This window comes from Vicia villosa, unplaced genomic scaffold (assembly GCF_029867415.1).
Source record: "Vicia villosa cultivar HV-30 ecotype Madison, WI unplaced genomic scaffold, Vvil1.0 ctg.001323F_1_1, whole genome shotgun sequence".
Lineage (NCBI taxonomy): Eukaryota > Viridiplantae > Streptophyta > Magnoliopsida > Fabales > Fabaceae > Vicia > Vicia villosa.
Window position 1 is genome coordinate 69,063 of NW_026705574.1, and position 21,108 is coordinate 90,170.

The following is a 21,108-nucleotide window of genomic DNA, read 5'->3' on the forward strand; positions in this document are numbered from 1 at the left end:
TTATTTGTTATTTTAAAATATAAATACTAAAAAATATTAGGTCGGACCGAGCCCGGGAAATTGCCCAGCATGGCCGTATGGAAGAACTGTTAGTGCATTTAGGTCACTCATGTCCCTCAGCATGATTTGTAAAGTATCCATCAACCATCTTTATGGTCATCCTGTAACGGACAATGTTTGATTGGCAATAAAGTACTCGAATCCACATCTAGGGTCCATAGTGATTTTAGGTCGAAGGGTGATATGCACCACTATCACTATGAGAATAACTTATGACACTTACATAACAAATTATGTAATATTCTCATGGTGGGTCAATCCAATCTAAATATTACTCATAATATTTATACTTATGTGAAGACTTGATATCTCATATCAATGACCTGTGATATACAGTCATCATTCTACTCACATAATAGTCTCTATGCATTACTGTTGTCCTATTTGACTTTAAAGCTTGACTACAGATACTTTAAGAATAACGTTCTTATGTTTAATGAGGTCTCACGATTAAGTCACACTAAATAGGTCATTAATAGACTAATTATTCTAAGGACTTTATTATGTCATATACAAATAACATAATAAATACAATACTTAATAAGTATATATATTAACAAACAATATATATTAAGGTCAAACCAAGCACTTGGCTCCAGTGGTAAAGGAGCTCCCGCTAAAGACGTAATCTGGGAATACCAGACCGGGTTCGATTCCTAGGTGGGAACAATGTTTGGCCAATGCCCGTACCTCTCGGCACAAGCTCTGGATTACTAGGGCTCTTTTCATAGTCATGATACAAAAGCAGATTAAGTCAATATTGCTATCAGACATTCGCTGCCCGAGTCTACCATCTATGATGGAAATCTTATTTCAGTTGTGGTGATAGATATTTTTTATAGTAGTGATCATGTAAGTTTAGCTTGAATTGGATTGGGTCTTCCAAATAATATATATAGTGTCTATCATTTGGTTCAACATCATAAGTGTGTCAGTGGTTACAATAATCTTCAAACTGTCTAAAATCTTTTTTAATACAACTCTCACTATAAAAGCTTCTGCAGGTTTCCCTTTTTAGACAATTAACACTGGATTCAAACCAATCGTTTCAGGTTTGATATTAGTAGGGTGCGTCTGCTTTGAATTCTTTATTGGAAGTATCTCAACCTTGGTGTTTTCATCATATTAGGAGGACATAGTCGATAATAAGTTTTACTTCTTGAGAGTTGATAGTTTTTCTATTTTGCTTTGAGAACTTGTTGCTATATCTTTTACTGCTAGATTATCGCTTAATGTAGGTTGTGTAATTTTATTGGTTGAAAGGACGCAAGGTTCTCTAATTTTTTGAAGGAATTGAAGTATTTTTGTACTTTTTAATTAATAATTTTTTATAAATTAGATATACTTATTTAGAAAAATCCTTGCATAAAAATGCACCTATATCTTATTCTTAAAAATCATCACTAAATGTTATTATTTTAAATTAAAATTTAAATTTATTTTAATTAAAATCGTAAGGTGGTTGTGATAATGAAGAAAATAAAAAAATATTTTTTAATTTTTTAATTAACAAAAAAATTTATGATTAGTTGTATGTTTTTTTTTTAAGTGTCATTTTAGCATAAAATTCTTCAACCAAGATAGTGGATTCTTAGAGTTATTTCCCTACTATAACCTTATTTATTTTCTCTTTCCAAATAAATTTAATCATTCTCTCTCTCTCTCTCTCTCTCTCTCTCTCTCTCTCTCTCTCTCTCTCTCTCTCTATCTCTCTCTCTCTTTCCAATAACTAATTGAGAAATTAATTAATTTTATGGTAAATGTGAAGTGAAGTCATTGATAAAGTAAATGTATAATTGATAAATTATAACATTAAACTATGAAAACGACACTTAAATGGGAACAAAAAATTCTTCTAAAACGATACTTATTATGAAACTGAGGCATACATGGATTGAAACAATGGAAAAGAAGAAGAAGAAGATAGAGAAAGATAATAGTGGAAGAAGTAGTAGAGAATATGAGATAAGATTTGTATTATTTCCTCATGAGCCTTACAATACTGTGATAGTTCTATATATATACAGAGTTACTTAGTGTACAAGTAAACCAACTAACTATCTTCTTAACAAACCCTAACTACCTAATTGTGTAACTAACTTTCTCAAGGAAGTTGAGAGCCTCCCTTAAGTTGAACCTTGGTATATGTCGAGCAAGTTCAACTTGGACATAAGATCATGGAAAGGTTTTGGGAGCAAGGGATTTGTAAAGAAATCAACATGTTGATTACATGATGAAGCTGGAAGTTGTTTCATGGTACCAGTGGTGTCGTTTTTTTTACCTCCCCGTTTCACTTGGGAGGACGGCACGCTAGACCCTTCACGCGAAATTTGGAAGGAGAATGCGCCCGGGATGGGATAAATTTTGTTTCAGTTCTTCCTACGATATCACACGAACTTTCTTTTGTCCTACGAGTAGGAAAGGGAAAAAAAGATCTCAACTAAACCCTAGGAGTTTGCTAAGTGTGGGGATTCACCTAGACTAGAAATTCTGGAGTCCGGAGGGTCGGTTATACATAGGGAAGAGTTTAAGCACCCTACATATCCGTAGTACTCTACGGGAACCTTCTCTGTGTCATTGTGTTTGTGTTTGCTAATGATTGATTGGGAAAGTTTCTCCTTTGTGTTAGGAGAAGGAATTGAATTGACTAAAAGAAAGACAGACAGACAGACTATTTTTGGTATTTTATTAGCTCCCTGAGATTCCTTGTGAACCTCATGCCTACATATCCCTAATGGAAGTCAGAGCTTAATGTAGTTCGGAGAACTAATTAGGGAAATTAATTATTTTTCGGTGCCATGCTTGAAGCTCAAGGTTGAAGCTTGAATTAAATCTCTGTTTACAGTAAAGAGATATGAAATCATCTTTACAGAGAGGTATTTCTACTATTCCACCACAAACATTAAAAGAGTGACAGAATAACTGAATTCATTTCATTCAAGAGAGGGACCTTACTTCGTTTAACAAGTATACCAGTCACATGTCTCTTGAATGAAAGAATGATGCTCATCCAAATTAGGGAAAGTTACCACATGTCTGGGTTTTACTGCCAGCTCATGCCTTTCAAAATCCTAAATGGGAGACTTTGATTAAAATTAAAATGAAATGTAATGTTTGTTTGTTTGAATGTGGTGAGATAGGAGAAAGATCTCTCTATAGAGATAAGCTATGTCTATCTACTGTATAAAAGATTTGATTTTTAAGCTGGCTTGTATGAGGCCCAAGCTTGAGGCTTTTTGATTGATTGATTATTTATTGACTCCGGGAGATGACTCCACTGGGGATTAATTACAAGGGATTTTTGTGTTCTGTACAAAGCCCAGAATTGAGGCTGACTCTATTTGGAGAGTGTTTATTTGATGGGTTTTTATTTGGTGTTCTGTACAAAGCCCAGAATTGAGGCTGACTCTACTTAGGGAGACTCTACTTTGTATGCCTTGTATGAAGCCCAAGGTTGTGGCTACTTTAACTAGGGAAAACATTATTTTCTGCCTTATAAAAAGCCCAAGGTTGTGGCTGACTGAGCATGGATGACTCTTATGGGGAAAAGATCCTAGAGGTTAGGAATCTTTGACACAGGAAATATGGTTTATCTGCCTTGTACAAAGCCTTTCGTTTAGGCAACCAGAGGATACCTCAGCCTTTCGTAGGCAACTTCCGAGGGACGAGATCATATTAGTGTATCGAAGGCAGCATCATTAGGGACTTATGATCTTTGCATTAATCGAGGCAACATGGCTGAGGTATCCTCGTATTCGAGGGACATGGCTATTCTGCAAAAAACACAAGGCAACAAGGCAACAGGCAACAAGCAGCAATAGAGGTTACCAAAAAAGTGTGCGTGGGTGCAACAATCATGTGATTAATTCAGAAATTTAATCTTATAATTAGTGATGCTAATTCAGTTCAAGGCTTGCACTCCCTAGGATTACTAACCACGCAGTAATATGGGGAAGGGGGAAAAGAAACCAGCAGATCTGAATCAAGTAATAATTAAAGCAGAATAAATAAACAAGGTTAAGATTTAGGGTTACCGACTATTGAGCTTTGGCGGTTGGCTAACCCTGAAAAAGTGGGAAAAGAGAAAAAGAAACAAAAAGTAGTGAGTGTATGGCTAATTCAACGACAATTAAGGCTAACCCTAATTTGATGAATGAAACAAAATAAAATAGAATGAATATTTAAAATAAATATGAAATAGGACTTAGCTTTTGATTTGATCTGATATGGTTCGTAGTCTCGGGGTTAACCCTGAAAAATTGGCAAAGCAAAGGCAGACAGAAAAAGAAGTGAGTGTAGGCGGAGTTCATTATATTTGAAGGTAAACCCTAATTTTAAATAAAATAACAAATATTTAAATAAGGGTTAAATCGGGACTTAGCTTCGTAATAGGCGTGGCGCGTAGTCGGAGGAAACCCTGTTGCTAACCCTGAAAAGAATACACAAAAGTAATATTTTTAGTGTATGGCAAATCCTCTTAATTCCTTGAAAACTTTGCATATGCATAAACATATCATTCATAAACATTACATCACAGGTTTTTATAAAGCAAATGCCTCATCTTTCCGCTGTTTATTTCAGTGAGAAAAATGGATCTTGAACAGTCTGTCAAGAATCTCCAAACTCAGAATGCTGAATTTCAAGCCTTGATCCTGAACTTGTCCAAGGGGCAAGATGAACTGAAAGCTCTCCTGACTAAGAAGACAAAGACTAAGAAACCCAAAGGAGTGATCAACCTGGGAAGAAGGTTCAAAGGTCGTCCCAAGAGGGCTGAAGAAGCTGAAATTCCCAAGGATGAGGAAGAAGAAGAAAATGATGACATCAGTGTCAAGAACAATGCTGGAAGTAATGTGGGCTCTGATGGTCAAGATGAAGAAGAAGAAGAGTATCATCAAGACAAGGATGAATCTGATGAGAAGTATAGGCTACTGGAAGAGCGTGTGAGAAACATGGAAATTCAGAAGGTACCTGGGATGGATTTTGAAGAGCTGGGACTCGTTCCTGGGGTCGTTATTCCTCCAAAATTCAAGACTCCCGCCTTTGCTAAGTATGATGGAGTCTCCTGTCCCAAGATGCACCTGAGATCGTATGTGAGGAAAATCCAACCTCATACTGGAGACAAGAGACTGTGGATTTATTTCTTCCAAGAGAATTTGTCTGGGACTCAACTAGAATGGTATTATCAGCTGGAGAATGCTAATATTCGCACATGGGAGGATATGGCTACTGCTTTCTTCAGGCAATACGAATATAATTCTGACCTTGCGCCAACTCGCATGCAACTACAAAGCATGTCTATGGGACCTAAGGAAAGTTTCAAGGAGTATGCTAAAAAATGGAGAGATCTAGCTGTCGCACGCTCGCGAAAAAATGAACAGAGTCGCCACCAATATATTTATCCCATAAGGGAAAGGAATATCAGAAAACCTAACAAAGGAAGGAACAGGGTCTTGCGACCAGAGAATCTAGGTACGGGAGTCGGTTACGCGAGGGGAAGGTGCTAGCACCCCTCACGCCCATCGTACTCGATGGTATCCACCTATGTTTGTTTCTATCTAAAGGGTGTGTACTATGTCTATGTCTATATCTGAATGAATGCAAAAGAAATACGGGGAGAAGAAGGAAATATTTACAAGTGTGCTCGTTCAAGCCCCGCGACTTGATGCCTACGTATCCTTTTCAGGAATCAGAGCACCGTAGTTCGGCTCAAGATTTTCTGTTTGTTTTTGTGTTTTTTAGTTGGGCGGAGTTAACGCTCGCGCTCTTGCATAAGGGGACAGCCTAGGATGCAATGGAGCGGAGATAACAATGCCCTTAAGAAAGAGATGAGAGAGAGACTTTGAGTGTTTCGAGGAAATCCCTAAGGCAAGAGAAACTCGAGTTACTCTTTGGTTTGTGTCTTTTAGAATTTGGGAACTTACGCCCGAATGGTTCCCTAAAGCAAGGGAGATCCAAGCACTCGAATGATTCCCTAAAGCAAGGGAGATTCAAGCTTCCATTCCCTTTTTAATGATTTTCACTTTTTTATTAATTTTTTTTAGTGTTTTCTTGGTATTTTTTAAAGGGATTTTATTTTGATATTTGTTAAATGTTTTAGTGTTGAAAAGAAAAGAATGAAAATGTGGGGGACTAACCTAACCTCTAAGCCTAGAGTTATTCTTGTTTAAATCTAAACTATGCTAAGCAAGTCTAAATATACACAAACAATACCAATTGATTAAAATCTAAACTACACATGGAAATACTCACAAGCAATTTATTTTTTATTCATGTTCTAAAGCTATTTTGAATTAAGAACTAAAAACTATTCATTTTTTATGGTTTATTAACCAATCACAAATCAAAGAAAACAACAATTAAAATTTCAATTAAACAACAATAATATTCTAAAAAGTCTAATTGGATGGAAAACAATTTTTATCAATTTTAATTTAAGGAAAAATGAATTAATATGCAAAAAAGAAAAAAGAAAATCTATTTTTTTGTTTATGAAATCTATTAACAGGGGTGTCAAAGCAATTAGAAAATGAACTAAAATCATGTACAAGCAAAACTGGACCTAAACAAGGGGAGTGTGAATAGCAGCTGGCGCCAAAGCCCAGTCTCACTAGCGTGTGGTGTATCGGCAGAGTAGGGGTGCAGTCCAGAAAAAATTCTGAGCCCAGTAGCGTGAGGCCCAGCGTTTGCACTCATCTCATTCCATTTTATTTCATTTGTTTTTATTTCATTTTTCTGTTTCATTATTAGTATACTGTTATTCAGTTTTATTATATGGTTTTCAATTAATAACGTAACATGCATGATTCAGAAAAAGAAATCAATTGGTCAAGGTACAATTAAATCACAAGAGACAAAAATAACACAACGGCCAATCAGAACACGCCAAGTAATGAACCAATGATTATAATAAGGACAAAATTAGCACATAAATGGGAAAGATAACCAGTGAGGCTGCGCCACGTGAGCAAACGGAATGGCAACAAGTTCAAACAGACTCAGACGTCGGAGCTCCGCTCCGGTCGTCTTCTCCGGCCAACCTACGGCGGAGACGAGCCAAATTTTCTAGAAGCTTACGAGACTACCACTACTCCGCTCAAAATTTCGCGTAGATTCCAGATCCGGTATCAGTTTTCTCTAATTCTCTCTTTAACTCCATAACCGAGTGTGAACTAAAAGCCCTAACCATCAACAACTTCGCCAAAATCCAAAACAAGCACATCAATGGAGTTCTCATGGATTCTAGAGTTCATATTCACGAAACAATCATTCAAAAAGCTACGCTATCACCTTAACCGAATTCAAAGGACAAGATCTTCACACAATGGATATCATGCATTCTTATCAAGCACGTATTCGTTAAGCATATTAATACCATCATACAACATGCATCTAAATGCAGAGAGGATCTATGAAGCTTACTTGGTGAGGTCTTGAACAAGATCTTCACGAACACTTGCTCCTCGTGCTCCAACGATGACTGGCCTTGCACTTGTTTCAGATCCACAGGAAGGGAACCACTCAGAGGTTGCGAAAATGCTGAGATAGAGATTGAATCTTGCTCATAATCACACCATTGCAGAGCTTGAACTTGAGAAGATGAAGAATGAAAGCAGTTGGTGATGATGATGGTTGCAAAGTTTGTTAGAAACGTAACAAACTTTCTGAGAGTGACTGGGGAGAGAGAAATGAGAGAGAAGAGAAAGAGGAGAGTGAAGAATGAAGCTGGAAAGAGTGAGAGTGAGAGCGTTTTGAGGAGTGGACGAGAGTGAGTGAGTGTGAGAAAATGAGGCTTGGAGCTTGCTTTTATAGGGTTAGAAGGGTGATGCAGAGCATGCTACTTTTGGTGTGGGACTTGAGATGTAGAGTTAGGGAAATGGCATGAAGAGTGTTTCTTTGGTATGGGACCTGGGATGCTTAGTGAGCAAGATTTAGCAAATGTGGTAGGATTCTTTTCTCTTTTACGCAGCAGCAAATGCATGTCCATTTGTAGTAATGTGGTGCACTATACTAGCAAGCCATAAAATTCTCCAATTCCTTACAAATATTCAAAGAACCCCACTTTGGATGCTTACATCTTTTGCTATAGATCCTCAAACGGTTCACTCTTGGTATCAACTTAAAGAATTCATGGCATAGAGTGGTTTTTGTGTTGATGAGATCAAGTGATAATGCCTATAGTCCCCTTAAAATGGATTGGAACATGGTGATGCATACTCAGCAAAGGGCCTGCGCGCGTGACATGGAATTTTATGCCTGATGCCTTTGCTAATATGCACTTTCCAGGAGCATGACTTTGGAGGTCTCTAACTAGATCAATATGTGTCCAAAATTAACGATCTTGATCTCATTGGATAGAAGGCATGGCAAAGAATATTTTAAGATCAAGCTTGTTCAAAATAGAGACTTGTGGAGGAAGTAAAATGGACTTGAAGTTGGCACACCATGTGTTTGATGATACGCCTGCGCATGACCTGGGTTTCTGCCTTGGCCAGATGCTTGACTTGGTCAGGGTGAGGGCCCGACTTTGAACATCCACAATTGATTCAATATCCACCCAATTTACTCAATTCTTGTTTCATTGTGTAGAGGGCATGTAGGAGAAGAGATGCATATCAAGTTTGCATTCATAGCACACTTGTATATCTCTAAAATCAGCTTTAGATTTGGCATGCCACATGTTTGATGAAATGCCTAGTCATGACTTGGTTTGTGACTTGAGTTGTGGCCTAGATCAAATGAGTTTCCAGCAACTTCAAACCATTTTATCTCTCCATACAAGCTTCAAATGAAGAAACCTCCAACTAGAGAATTGTAGCATTCCATGATCTGAACATTTTTGATGTTGGTATTTTTCTCAAATGAGGCCTTTTGACTCGTGTAAATCAGGGCTGAAGTGGACTGCTCATCAAGATTTAAAGAGCCAAAAAATTTCTAAGTGTCAAAACTTTCCATTTTTGTCATTTTTCTATTTTTGGCAACTTTTTATCAAACTCCTGATTTTATCCATTCTTCGACTTTTCTCGACTGATTTTTCACCAAAAGTCAATATTTGGATAATTCTTCTGATTTTGACCCAAAAGTCAACTGTTCTGATTTTTCTCCGATCTTGATGAAATTCCCGATTAATCTGCTTCTGACCAATGGAAATCAACTGAACACTTCCACACAAGCATCATGCCACTTCTCCTCGCAAAATCAGCTCCTGATCAATGTATTTGACCAAAAAAGTCGACTGCGTTGACTTTGGTCAAGAAACCCTAATTCAGGATGACTAGATGAACAACAAGCTTGTATCCTCTAACCAATGCCTTGAGTTGAGAATGAGAAAACCCTGATTTCAAAAGATCTTGGACAAGATGATGACACCCCATATTAGGCTTCAAGTCTCTTCTTCTGATCAAGGACCAATGATATGGATGCATGCAATGGTATGACCTAAATGGATGTATGTTTATGAGTGGCAAGCCAGATAAATAAGGGTAGGACAACTTTGGGGTATGACAGCTGCCCCTATTTAATCGTATTAAACCTGAAGGTGAGATTGGCGCTAGCCTTTCGAACATTCGAGGTAGAAGAAGATTAAATATCAAAGTACCAGAAATTTGTCCTAAAGAGAAGATGATGTAAGTGTTGTCCGTATTTTTTTTTGTTCTTGCTTTGATATCTGCTGGGGAAAGAGAATTTTTGTTTTTTCTGGTGGAAGAATTTACGGTGAGTAATGGATTTGAATGGTGGTAGTAACATAGCCGAGGTGCCAACACAGGTTTTCAAAGAGAATGGTTATATGAGACAATGACTGAAAGAAAATAGATCTCGTACGATCTATGACTCAACATCGACTCGACATCAGGAGAGGATCTCATACGATCTTCAGGACTTGCAAGGGAAAAGATCTCGTGCGATCTATGACTCAACATCGGGAGAAGACCTCGTACGATCTTCAGGACATAAAGGGAATAGATCTCGTGCGATCTATGACTCAACATCGGGAGAAGACCTCGTACGATCTTCAGGACTGCAAGGGAAAAGATCTCGTGCGATTTATGACTCAACATCGGGAGAAGACCTCGTACGATCTTCAGGACAAAAAGGGAATAGATCTCGTGCGATCTATGACTCAACATCGACTCGACAACAGGAGAGGATCTCGTACGATCTTCAGGATTGAAAGGGAAAAGATCTCGTGCGATCTACGACTCAACATCGGAAGAAGATCTCGTACGATCTTCAGGACTGAAAGGGAAAAGATCTCGTGCGATCTATGACTCAACATCGACTCGACATCAAGAGAAGGTACAAGCAGAGAGTCATTGTGTCAGACATTTGTCGAGGATTGAGGATACCTCGTATCGGCACCGCAGCTTAAAAGTGTTTGTGACACGACAGCAGATATCAAGTAGAGTTTGTAAAGATGACAACTTTTGTGGGGATGTGTCATTGTTTCGATTCAACATTGACTCACATTATCTGGCTTATGCTTCGTATGCATGTTTGAGTTTTTATGGCGTAATGATCCACTGTAATGGATATGCTACGCTTTCGAGGATGCGATGTTATATGCAAATGAATACTGTATGCAGAGTGCCAAATAAAGGCCTTGGCGAGAGGAACAGGATCATTGGGGTCCGTTGCTTGTAGTCTTGAACTACCAATGTGGATTGATGTTGGAAACCCTGCAGTGCCAAAGATTATTGGCAAATGCGTTGAGGGTTAGAATGCAGCTTTATTGGGGAGGAAGTGACTTCGTTTGACTTTCTCTACATCCTGAACTGCTTGGGGATGGTGAGTTTTGAGGGACCCTTCTTTGTCTGCCATATGGAAGAGGGACATGGACCTCTTCAGGTGCCCCATGCTTACCAGTACTGATGAATTATACGCTTGAACTTTCACGTGGGATGATGACGACCTTTGTGATATGTTATAAGCCAAGATGACGACTAGAACCTGCAACCTGCACAGAAAAAACAACGTTTGGATGCAAATGGTGCCCCTTGGAGCATTTTTGTGTTTATGTAACATCATGTTTCGTTTTAATCCGCAATCATTATCCCCCATGCTTTCAATGCAATGTTTAATAATGAATTAAATCACACCTCGCATGCGAAAAATGAAGAGTAAGAAGGAAAGCTTTTTATCAAAAGATCATTTTATTGATGGAATGCCTATGAATAGGCTTCTTTATAAGGAAGCAACTCCTAAATGAGGTAGTTGCGAAAAAGAAAATAAAATGCAAAGAGCAAAATGGCAAAGAGAAATGCTCGAATTTCCATTAAAACTGGTATTGCTACAGTTCCCATATCCTTGATCCTCTCAATGCTTTGCTTCAGAAGCGTAATGGTTGGATCGATCTGTCCGCTTTGCCAAGGGTGTATAGTGGTCTTTGTGAAGGGTATTCAGACTGCAGCCTCTCGCTTTTGATCCCTAACTTTTGCCTGGATCGCCCTTTCGGGTTTTCAATCCAGCGGGATACCCCTTTTTGCCTAAGTCGCCCTTTCGGGTTTTCGACTTAGCGGGTTATTCTCTTTTGTTTTATCCCTAATTTTTGCCCAAACCCTTTTGGTTTGCCGGGATGCCCTTATTTTTGCCTAGGTACGTCGACCTAGCGGGTCTTTTATGCGTAGTATTTTTTGACTGAGTCTGAATTGACTGGAAGCGGAACGTCTTCCCCATCCATCTTTGTCAGGATTAAAGCACCACCTGAGAATGCCTTCTTCACAATCTATGGTCCCTCATAATTGGGAGTCCATTTGCCCCTTGGATCGGTGTGAATTGGCAAAATCTTCCTTACAACCAGGTCACCTGTGTGGAATTCTCGAGGCCGAATCTTCTTGTCATACGCTTTCTTAATCCTCTTTTGGTATAACTGACCATGGCAAATGGCGGATAAGCGTTTCTCCTCAATTAAATTGAGATGGTCAAGCCTCGTCTGAACCCATTCTGTCTCATCAAGTTTGGCATCCATCAAGACCCTCAACGAAGGAATTTCCACTTCGACGGGAAGTACAACCTTCATACCGTAGACAAGAGAGAAAGGAGTTGCCCCAGTTGAAGTACGAACTGAAGTTCTATAGCCATGCAAAGCAAATGGTAACATCTCATGCCAGTCTTTGTACGTTCTAACCATTTTCTGGACGATCTTCTTTATGTTCTTGTTAGTAGCTTCGACTGCGCCATTCATCTTTGGCCGATAGGGTGATGAATTGTGATGTTCAATCTTGAACTCTTCGCACAACTCTGTCATCATCTTGTTATTAAGATTGGACCCGTTATCAGTGATGATCTTGTTCGGAACCCCATATCGGCATATGATTTCTTTCTTGATGAAGCGAGCGACGACTTGCTTGGTTACGTTCTTGTAAGAAGCAGCTTCAACCCATTTGGTGAAGTAGTCGATAGCAACAAGAATAAATCTATGCCCATTTGAAGCTTGTGGCTCAATTCGTCCAATCATGTCTATACCCCACATAGCAAAGGGCCAAGGCGATGTCAGGACATTCAGAGGAGTTGGAGGAACATGAATTCTGTCAGCATACACTTGGCATTTGTGACATTTCTTCACATACACATAACAATCACTTTTAATCGTCATCCAATAATATCCTGCTCGCAAGATCTTTTTGGCCATAGCGTGTCCACTGGAATGAGTTCCAAAAGATCCTTCATGAATTTCCCGCATGATCAATTCTGCTTCGTGTCTATCCACGAATCTGAGCAAAACTGAATCATAGTTTCTCTTGTACAGGACGTCTCCTGACAAGAAGAATTTGGATGCTAACCTTCGAAGCGTTCGCTTATCCCTAATTGTAGCATCTTTGGGATACTCTTGTTTCTCAACATACCTTTTGATGTCATAATACCATGGCTTTTCGTCATACACATCTTCAGTAGTGAGACAATGAGCAGGGAATACATGTGCAGGCTCTTTGTAACGGAGGATCCTTATATCTGGCGCTTCTTTAGGGGAGCTAACTCTGAACATAGCTGCCAAAGTAGCCAAAGCATCTGCCAATTGATTCTCCTCTCGTGGGATGTGATCGAAAGTGATTTCCTCGAAAGCGGGCAACAACTCCAAGATATAGTCCCTATAAGGAACTAAATTGGGGTGTCGTGTTTCCCAATCACCTCTTACTTGATGTATGACCAAGGCAGAATCCCCATTATGGAAGCTTCGTACTCTACGACATTGTTTGTGCAATCAAAGCATATTCTAGCTGTGAAAGGGATGTGAGTTTGACGAGGAGAAGTCAAAACTGCCCCAATACCATGGCCCATAGCATTTGATGCACCATCGAACGTGAGAGTCCATCGCTCTCCTAGTTCGGGTCCTTCATTATCATCCAGTTTCATGATATCTTCATCAGGAAAGTCAAACTTCATTGACTGATACTCTTCTAATGGCTGATGAGCAAGATGATCTGCAAGGACACTTCCTTTGATGGCCTTCTGTGTGACATAATGGATATCATATTCTGATAAAAGCATTTGCCACCGGGCTAGTCTTCTTGTAAGGGCCGGTTTTTCAAAGATGTACTTTATCGGGTCCATTTTGGAGATCAACAGAGTGGTGTGAGTCAACATGTACTGCCTTAGTCGGCGAGCAGCCCATACCAAAGCACAGCAAGTTTTCTCGAGTAGTGAGTAACGGGATTCACAATCGGTAAACTTTTTGCTCAGGTAATAAATGGCGCACTCTTTTCGACCAGACTCGTCATGCTGGCCTAGCACACACCCCATAGATCCTTCAAGCACAGTTAAGTACATAAGAAGCGGCCTCCCAGGAACCGGAGGCATGAGAATTGGTGGCTCTTGGAGGTACTGTTTGATCTTTTCGAAGGCTTCTTGACAATTATCATCCCAACGGATATCTTGATTCTTGCGTAACAACTTAAAGATGGGTTCACAAGTGTCAGTGAGATGAGAAATGAACCTGGCTATATAATTCAATCTCCCAAGGAACCCTCGAACTTCTTTTTCATTCTTCGGTGCTGGCATATTCTGTATTGCTCTTACTTTATCAGGGTCGACCTCAATCCCTCGTTGGCTCACGATGAATCCAAGTAACTTTCCAGATCGCACTCCAAAAGTGCACTTGTTTGGATTAAGCCTCAACTTGAATTTTCGCAGACGAGCAAACAATTTTGCAAGATATACCAAGTGTTCCTCCTCAGTTTGGGATTTTGCAATCATATCATCAACGTATACTTCAATCTCCTTATGGATCATATCATGGAAAAGGGTCACCATCGCACGTTGATATGTTGCACCAGCATTCTTAAGACCAAAGGCATCACCTTATAACAATACGTACCCCACGGAGTGGTAAAAGTAGTCTTGGTCATATCTTCGGGAGCCATCTTTATTTGATTGTAGCCAGAAAAGCCATCCATGAATGAGAAAACTGAATACTGAGCAGTATTATCGACTAACACATCAATATGAGGGAGAGGAAAATCATCCTTCGGACTTGCCCTATTCAGATCTCGGTAGTCGACATACATGCGTACCTTTCCGTCCTTCTTAGGAACAGGTACGATGTTTGCAATCCAAGGAGGATATTCACATACAGATAAGAAACCAGCCTTCAACTGTTTTTCAACTTCCTCCTTGATTTTCAAAGCCATATCAGGTCGAGTTCTTCGTGGTTTCTGCTTTACAGGCGGACATTCTGGTTTGAGCGATAACTTGTGCATAACTATATCCGTGTCTAAACCAGGCATGTCTTCGTATGACCAGGCGAAGATGTCAACATACTCTCGAAGCAGCTCAATCAACCTTCTCTTTACATCACTTTGCAAAGCGGCCCCTATCTTGACTTCTCTCTTTGCTTCTTCTGTACCGAGGATGATGATTTCTATGGCTTCTTGATGTGGCTGAATAGATTTCTCTTCTTGTCTCAAAAGTCTTGCCAATTCCTCAGGGACTTCACAATCTTCCCCACTATCCTCATCAGCTTGGTCAATCGGATTCTCAAGGATATCAGGACGTGGAACTGTAACATTATCATTTTTGATGGAATCCGAGCCGGATCTGCACGATGGATGATTTATGCCTTAGAATGCAACACGTAAAGGAAAAGAAAAAGAAAAAGCTTTGCCATTTTTGAAAAATTTTTTAAAGTAAAAATGAAAGAAATGGAACAGTTATTGCATGCGAAAATATGATTTTCATTCAACATTAAACAAATTGAAACACATGGGGGGCCCTTCTTTACACAAGTGATCAAAATGCTTAGGGCTAAGCACATGATTTATCAAAACAAGAAAATTACATCTCCATAAAAGTGACTCTGGGGATGTCCAATATTGTCCAATTATTGAGTTCCTGTCCAGGTGCAACATGGCAAATGAATCTGGAGAGGTCTTCTTCATCATCATCATCATCCACGGCGAGAACCTGACTTCCAGAGCTAGTACTGGCACTGACGAACACTTGAGAAATCGGGGGGATCACCTTCTTTCCAAGGGTTGTGTTGAGCTGAGTAGAAGAGGATGGCTGGTATCCAAGCCCATACTTGTCTCGCTTCTCATAGACATCAATCAGCTTGCCCCAGGCACCATGGGGAACACCAGCTTCTAAGAAAGCCTTAGCATCATTCAAGGATGAGAGGGGTGCTCCAGGTTCCCTCTTATTCTCGACCACAGGGAGTTTGTCAACCGACACAATCTCTAAGGCTTGAAAGGGTGTCTCTTGTATCTCTCCCTCCACTTCCACATAACGGTATGTTGCCAGGTTATTGACTATCAGATCCTCTTCACCAGTGATCACAACAATCTTGTCATTCACAACAAATTTCACACACTGGTGGAGAGTGGATGTCACAGCTCCGGCAGCGTGAATCCAAGGACGACCCAAGAGGCAAGTGTACGAAGGGCGTATATCCATAACGTAGAAGGCAATGTAGAACATGTGAGGACCAATCAAGACAGGCAGATCAATTTCCCCTTCTACGGACCTTCTGGAACCATCAAACGCTCTGACACTGATAGTGCATGGTCTCATCATAACCCCATCCATACTCAGCTTAAACAAAGTAGCTTTGGGCATCACATTAAGAGAAGAACCTGTATCAATCAGAACTCGAGACAACACAGCATCCAGACACTTGACGGAGATATGGAACGCTTTGTTGTGTGCTCTACCCTCGGGTGGAAGTTCATCATCACAAAAACCCAAACAATTACCAGCAGTAATGTTGGTCACGACCCCTTCAAATTGAGGCACAGTAATGTCTTGAGTTACATGGGCTGAAGCCAGGACCTTCATCAGAGCATCACGGTGAGCTTCCGAATGCACCAAAAGAGACAAGATAGAAATCTTAGCTTGAGTTTGGTCAAGTTGATCAATCACCTTATAGTCACTTTTCTTAATGATTCTCAAAAGTTGCTCAGCATCTTGTGCAGTACGGGTCTCAGGAGGATCAACAACAACTTGCTTCCCCTTCGCTTGTGCATTGGCATCTTTGTTGGTCTCTTTGTGAAGTGGAGGAGGGGCAGCAAAGACTCGACCACTACGAGTGATGCCACTAGTCCCAGCAATATTAGTGACACTCGAATTACCCACTGGAGGACAGTCATACTTCTTCCCTCGAATATACACAGCATTATAACTCCAAGGAACAGCCTTGGAATTACTCACAGAAGAGGGAACGAGAGATGAGGTTGAAGGGGTCAGAGGGGCATCTGGAACCTGAATGACCAACGGAGTTCTTGGAGCTTGAATAACCAAAGGAGTACTCGGAGCATGAATGACCAGAGAAGTACTTTGAGTCTTTGACACCTCAGCAGAATAGTAAGGGATCTCTAAAGTGGCCACATCTTCACCAGAAACAACCCTCTCCACTCTAAGAACGCCTTCATCCATCAGCTTTTGAATCTATTCTTTCAATTTAGCACATTCCTCCGGATTAGAAGAACATTTCAAACAGAAGTCATGTAATTCACACAAAACCTTTTGTTGCATGAGATGTTCTCTGATAGTCGCAAGCGGCATCTTAACCTCATTAACATCAGTTACCAGGATTTGGTCGTCACATAACTCAATAGCACTGGTCGTGCCAGCATGAGGAGGCATAGGATTATTCTGCACATTAGGACCAGTGGGGGTAAATGAAATTAGCTTGTCGTCGAGGAGATCCTGAACCTTTAACTTGAATGCTCTACACTTTTCAATTGTATGGCCTGGAGCCCCTGAATGAAATTCACAACGAGCATTAACATCATAGCCGGGAGGAAGAGGACTAGGTGGAGGACCAAGCTCACGAAGTTGTACCAACTGACCAGCGAGCAACTGAGGAAGAAGTTGAGCATATGACATCGGAACCGGATCTATACGCCTATCCTGGTACCTTGTTCTTTGTGGACCCCTTTGACCTTGAGGCCTAGGATTTTGTTGACGATTCTGAGGAGCAGCAGCTTATTGTTGTGGTATGAAAGGCTGTTGGGTGCCATCCATGGTTGCGGGAGAGCAGCAACATACGCTTGAGGGACGTATAGACCAGGAACAGCATAAGGCATCGGATAATAAGGAGGTGGAACAGCAGAATATGCAGGAGCTCGGCCTTGGTCAACAGAAGCGGTACTAGTCTCACCTTCTTTCTTCTTCACAAACCCAGAATACGGCTTCTTACCATTACCACTTGAGTTGCTAGGACTAGTAACTCCTTGAATGGTACCAGCTTTGACACAGTTCTCAACCCTCTCATCAATGATGACCACATCCGAAAAGGAAGGAGAAGTATTACTAACCATGTGCTGAATATACGGCCCTTTCAGAGTTCCCATAAATAGATCAATCAACTCTCGGTCCAATAAATGAGGTTGGACTCGAGCAGCAAGTTCACGCCACCTCTGGGCGTATTCCTTAAAGGACTCTTCAGATTTCTGTGACATATTTTGCAGCTGTGCACGGCTAGGAACCATAGCAGTATTGTAGTGGTATTGTTTTAAGAAGGCATCAACAAGTTCTCCACAAGTACTGACATTAGACCTCTCGAGTTTCATATACCACTCCAACGGGGCTCCAGTGAGACTGTCCTGGAAAAAATGCATAAGTAGAGGTTCGTTCTCAGCGTGAGCGGCCATCTTACGGCAGTAGGAACGAATGTGAGTCTCTGGGCAGGTAACTCCCTTGTACTTATCAAAATCTGGCACCTTGAACTTCGGGGAAACAACAATCCCAGGTACCAAGCACATAGCAGCAGTGTCGAAACTCGAAGTTTTAGCAACCTCAACGGCCTTAAGGCGTTCTTCAAGAGCTTGGTACATCTTAGCAGTCTCGGTCAACTCAGCAGTAAGATCATGTTCAAGATCAATAACCTCATGGTGGTCATCCACTACTTTAAGTGTCTCATTAATAGGAGTCTCCTTAGTTTTCACCCCTCCATCAACAGAATTGGTAGGAGTATCTTTGATCAATCCAGCAACGCTCTTTCTAAGCTCTTCTTGTCCTTGGACAACGACATGGAGGGTCTCCATAAGTTGGGTCATTCTTTCCCCCATAACATCCATATCCCTACGGAGGGCAGCTTGATTCTGTTCAAATTGGTCCATGATTCTCTTCTCATTGTTTCTGGTGCGGTAAGGATGTAAGAAAGTCAGCTTCGTCGTCGGGAAAGAAATCTGTTGTTGGAAGGGACCCCAATTAGAATCTTATAAAAAAACCTGTAAATGCAATATGATATGAGTGCATGGGTGCATGTGTGCATGTTTTATTATTTTCAAGACTTTTTAGCTTTGTCTCAGGCCAACAACACAGGATAATGGAGAAAATAATGAAGCATAACCAAGATAAGCATAACCAAGATAAGCAAACATAATCGATTAATTCTGCAACCAAGTTCTTGAAGTACAAAATATTCTGCTCCCATGAGCCAACAAATACAGAAATAGAATTAGGAATCCCATCCAACAAATCTGGTGGTGATTCTATAACAAAATCAACACTAAGCAGGATCTCCCATGTCCAAATGACGAAGAGGGCTATCTCCAATGTTCTTATAACTCCAGGTCTTCATTTCTTCAAAAAGCTTTTTGGTCTCAGCACGGGTTGGCCTCTTAATGATTTCTTGAATCAGTAGGTCCTGTCTGAAATGCATGGTTTCCATGTAGCGGTTCTTCAGCTCCCAATATCTGGCTTCCTCTTGAGCTTGGGTATTACCTTGACCTTTTTCTTCTACTTGACCCTTCAGCTTTCGGATTTCTTCATAGCACTTCTCTATGGTTCCTTGGCGTTCCAACAAGAGTTTGTCTACTTTCTTTCGACGAGCCCTTTCTGAATTGGCTTCTTTAGTTTAAATCTGGAGTCTTTCAGTCAAATCTGCCAACTGAGCCTCGTAATGTTCTTTCAGCTTCTTTTCTTGAGTTTCGGTAGGTTTAGCACCTATAGTCATCCTTGGCCTTTTCTGAGAAGTACTTCCTCTAGCATACAATTCTTCAAGCTCTATTTCTCTCATTTTCAACTTATGAAGTGCGGAAAGCTTCTCTTGCCGAGCAGTATTCATCTTAACATGCATTGTTTCCACCTGTTCAGTCAACTTCCGATTCTGATCCACAGTTTGATTATAATGAGGCATGGAAACAATGTTGGGTTGTTCACCAGCAGGGGGGTACAAAGGATCTTTGGGAGGGAAGGGCATCCCTTGAACAGCAACCACAGATTCGATCCACTTAGTATAATCTTCGTAAGTAGCACAATCTCGCTGACCAAAATGTTTCTTATCTCTCCAACAAATACTCTTCCAGGCTTGTACAGCTTCTGCCATCTGCCCACTATCGGTGGCTGAATGATAGAAAATATTCTCAGCAATTTATGTCTGCTCAGGGGGACTGATAAAAGCATATCCAAATGTTCTCCTAGCCAGGACGGGATTATAGTTGATTCCACCTCTAAGACCCATGAGAGGTACATTTTTGAACTTTCCGCAACTCATAATAACTTCCATGTCATCTAAAGATCTGTTGTGCCAGACAATATCTTTGGCCCTAAGCCCCATAATCCTCTCAGCCCACTTAGATGTGTGCCTATTATCAACGAAAGCGCCACGCTTAGGCAAATGTGACCTGAACCAACGATATAACAACAGAGCACAGAATCTAACCAAACCTCCCTTCTGACTACTCTTGTGATGAATGGAGTGATAAACATCCCCCAGAAGTGTAGGAACCGGATTCTGCAGAATGAACATATGAATTGCATTCATGTCAACAATGTTAGGAATGTTCGAGAACATCATGATACCATAGATACTTAGAGCCAGGATAGCCCTAAATGTGTCCCATTCTTTTGCTTCAGCAGCCTCACAACCCCTTTTGACCAAAAACTCCATGCAAAAACCAAGACCTCCTCCCTTCTTAGTGAGATTTGCTTCCACGACCGACTTGCTCAAATAAAGAGCCTTAGCAATTTCAATGGAATCAGGGGCCTTCATGGTGCCATAGTATGGTACTTCCTTCTTTATAGGAACGCCAAGAAATAGGGAATACTCTTCTAATGTTGGAACCAAGAGGTAGTCGGTGAACGTGAAGCAGCGAAGGGAAGGATTATAGAACTGAAGCAAAGTATGAACTCCCTCTTGCTTGTACTTGGTGAAAGGCATCTTGAGAAGGCTCAGAATGTACCCATATTTTTCTCGGAAATTGGTTGACTCATCTGGCGTAATCTTCTTTGCTAAACACCCAAGGGAATCCAGATTCGGATCCAGGAAAGAATAAGAGGGATTGCGTCTACCAGTCTTCATTGGTGGGGCCATGTGATTGCGTCTACCAGTCTTCATTGGTGGGGCCATGTGTTGGTCGGAGACAAAGCCAAAAAGTTCTTGAAAATAAATGAACATGCATGTTAAGTGATATGGCGGAATGCGTTTCATCGGGAGAATCCTAAAGTCTTTTCATTATTTCTTTTCTTTTCTTTTCTTTCTTTTTTTGCAAAAAGAGTATATACATCCTTTTTTTTTTTTGGAAATAGACTTTAGGATTCTCCACGAATGAAGTGAGGTGGATGCAATAGCATGATGTGGTGAGAGACTGAATGTCCCTCGCAGCTCTGGATATC

The 21,108-nt window shown here is 40.5% G+C and overlaps 1 protein-coding gene across 1 annotated transcript; it reads right to left on the minus strand.

Annotated features, from left to right (window-relative positions):
• Window positions 1-19,864: 19,864 nt before the first annotated feature.
• LOC131634616 (uncharacterized) lies at window positions 19,865-20,842 on the minus strand. Its single transcript, XM_058905276.1, has one exon. The coding sequence runs from the start codon at window positions 20,840-20,842 to the stop codon at window positions 19,865-19,867; it is 978 nt and encodes a 325-aa protein (XP_058761259.1).
• Window positions 20,843-21,108: the final 266 nt, after the last annotated feature.

Bases quoted from the DNA above. Each gene is read 5' to 3' on its own strand.
- LOC131634616 (XM_058905276.1), bottom strand. From the start codon at position 20,842: ATGGCCCCACCAATGAAGACTGGTAGACGCAATCACATGGCCCCACCA.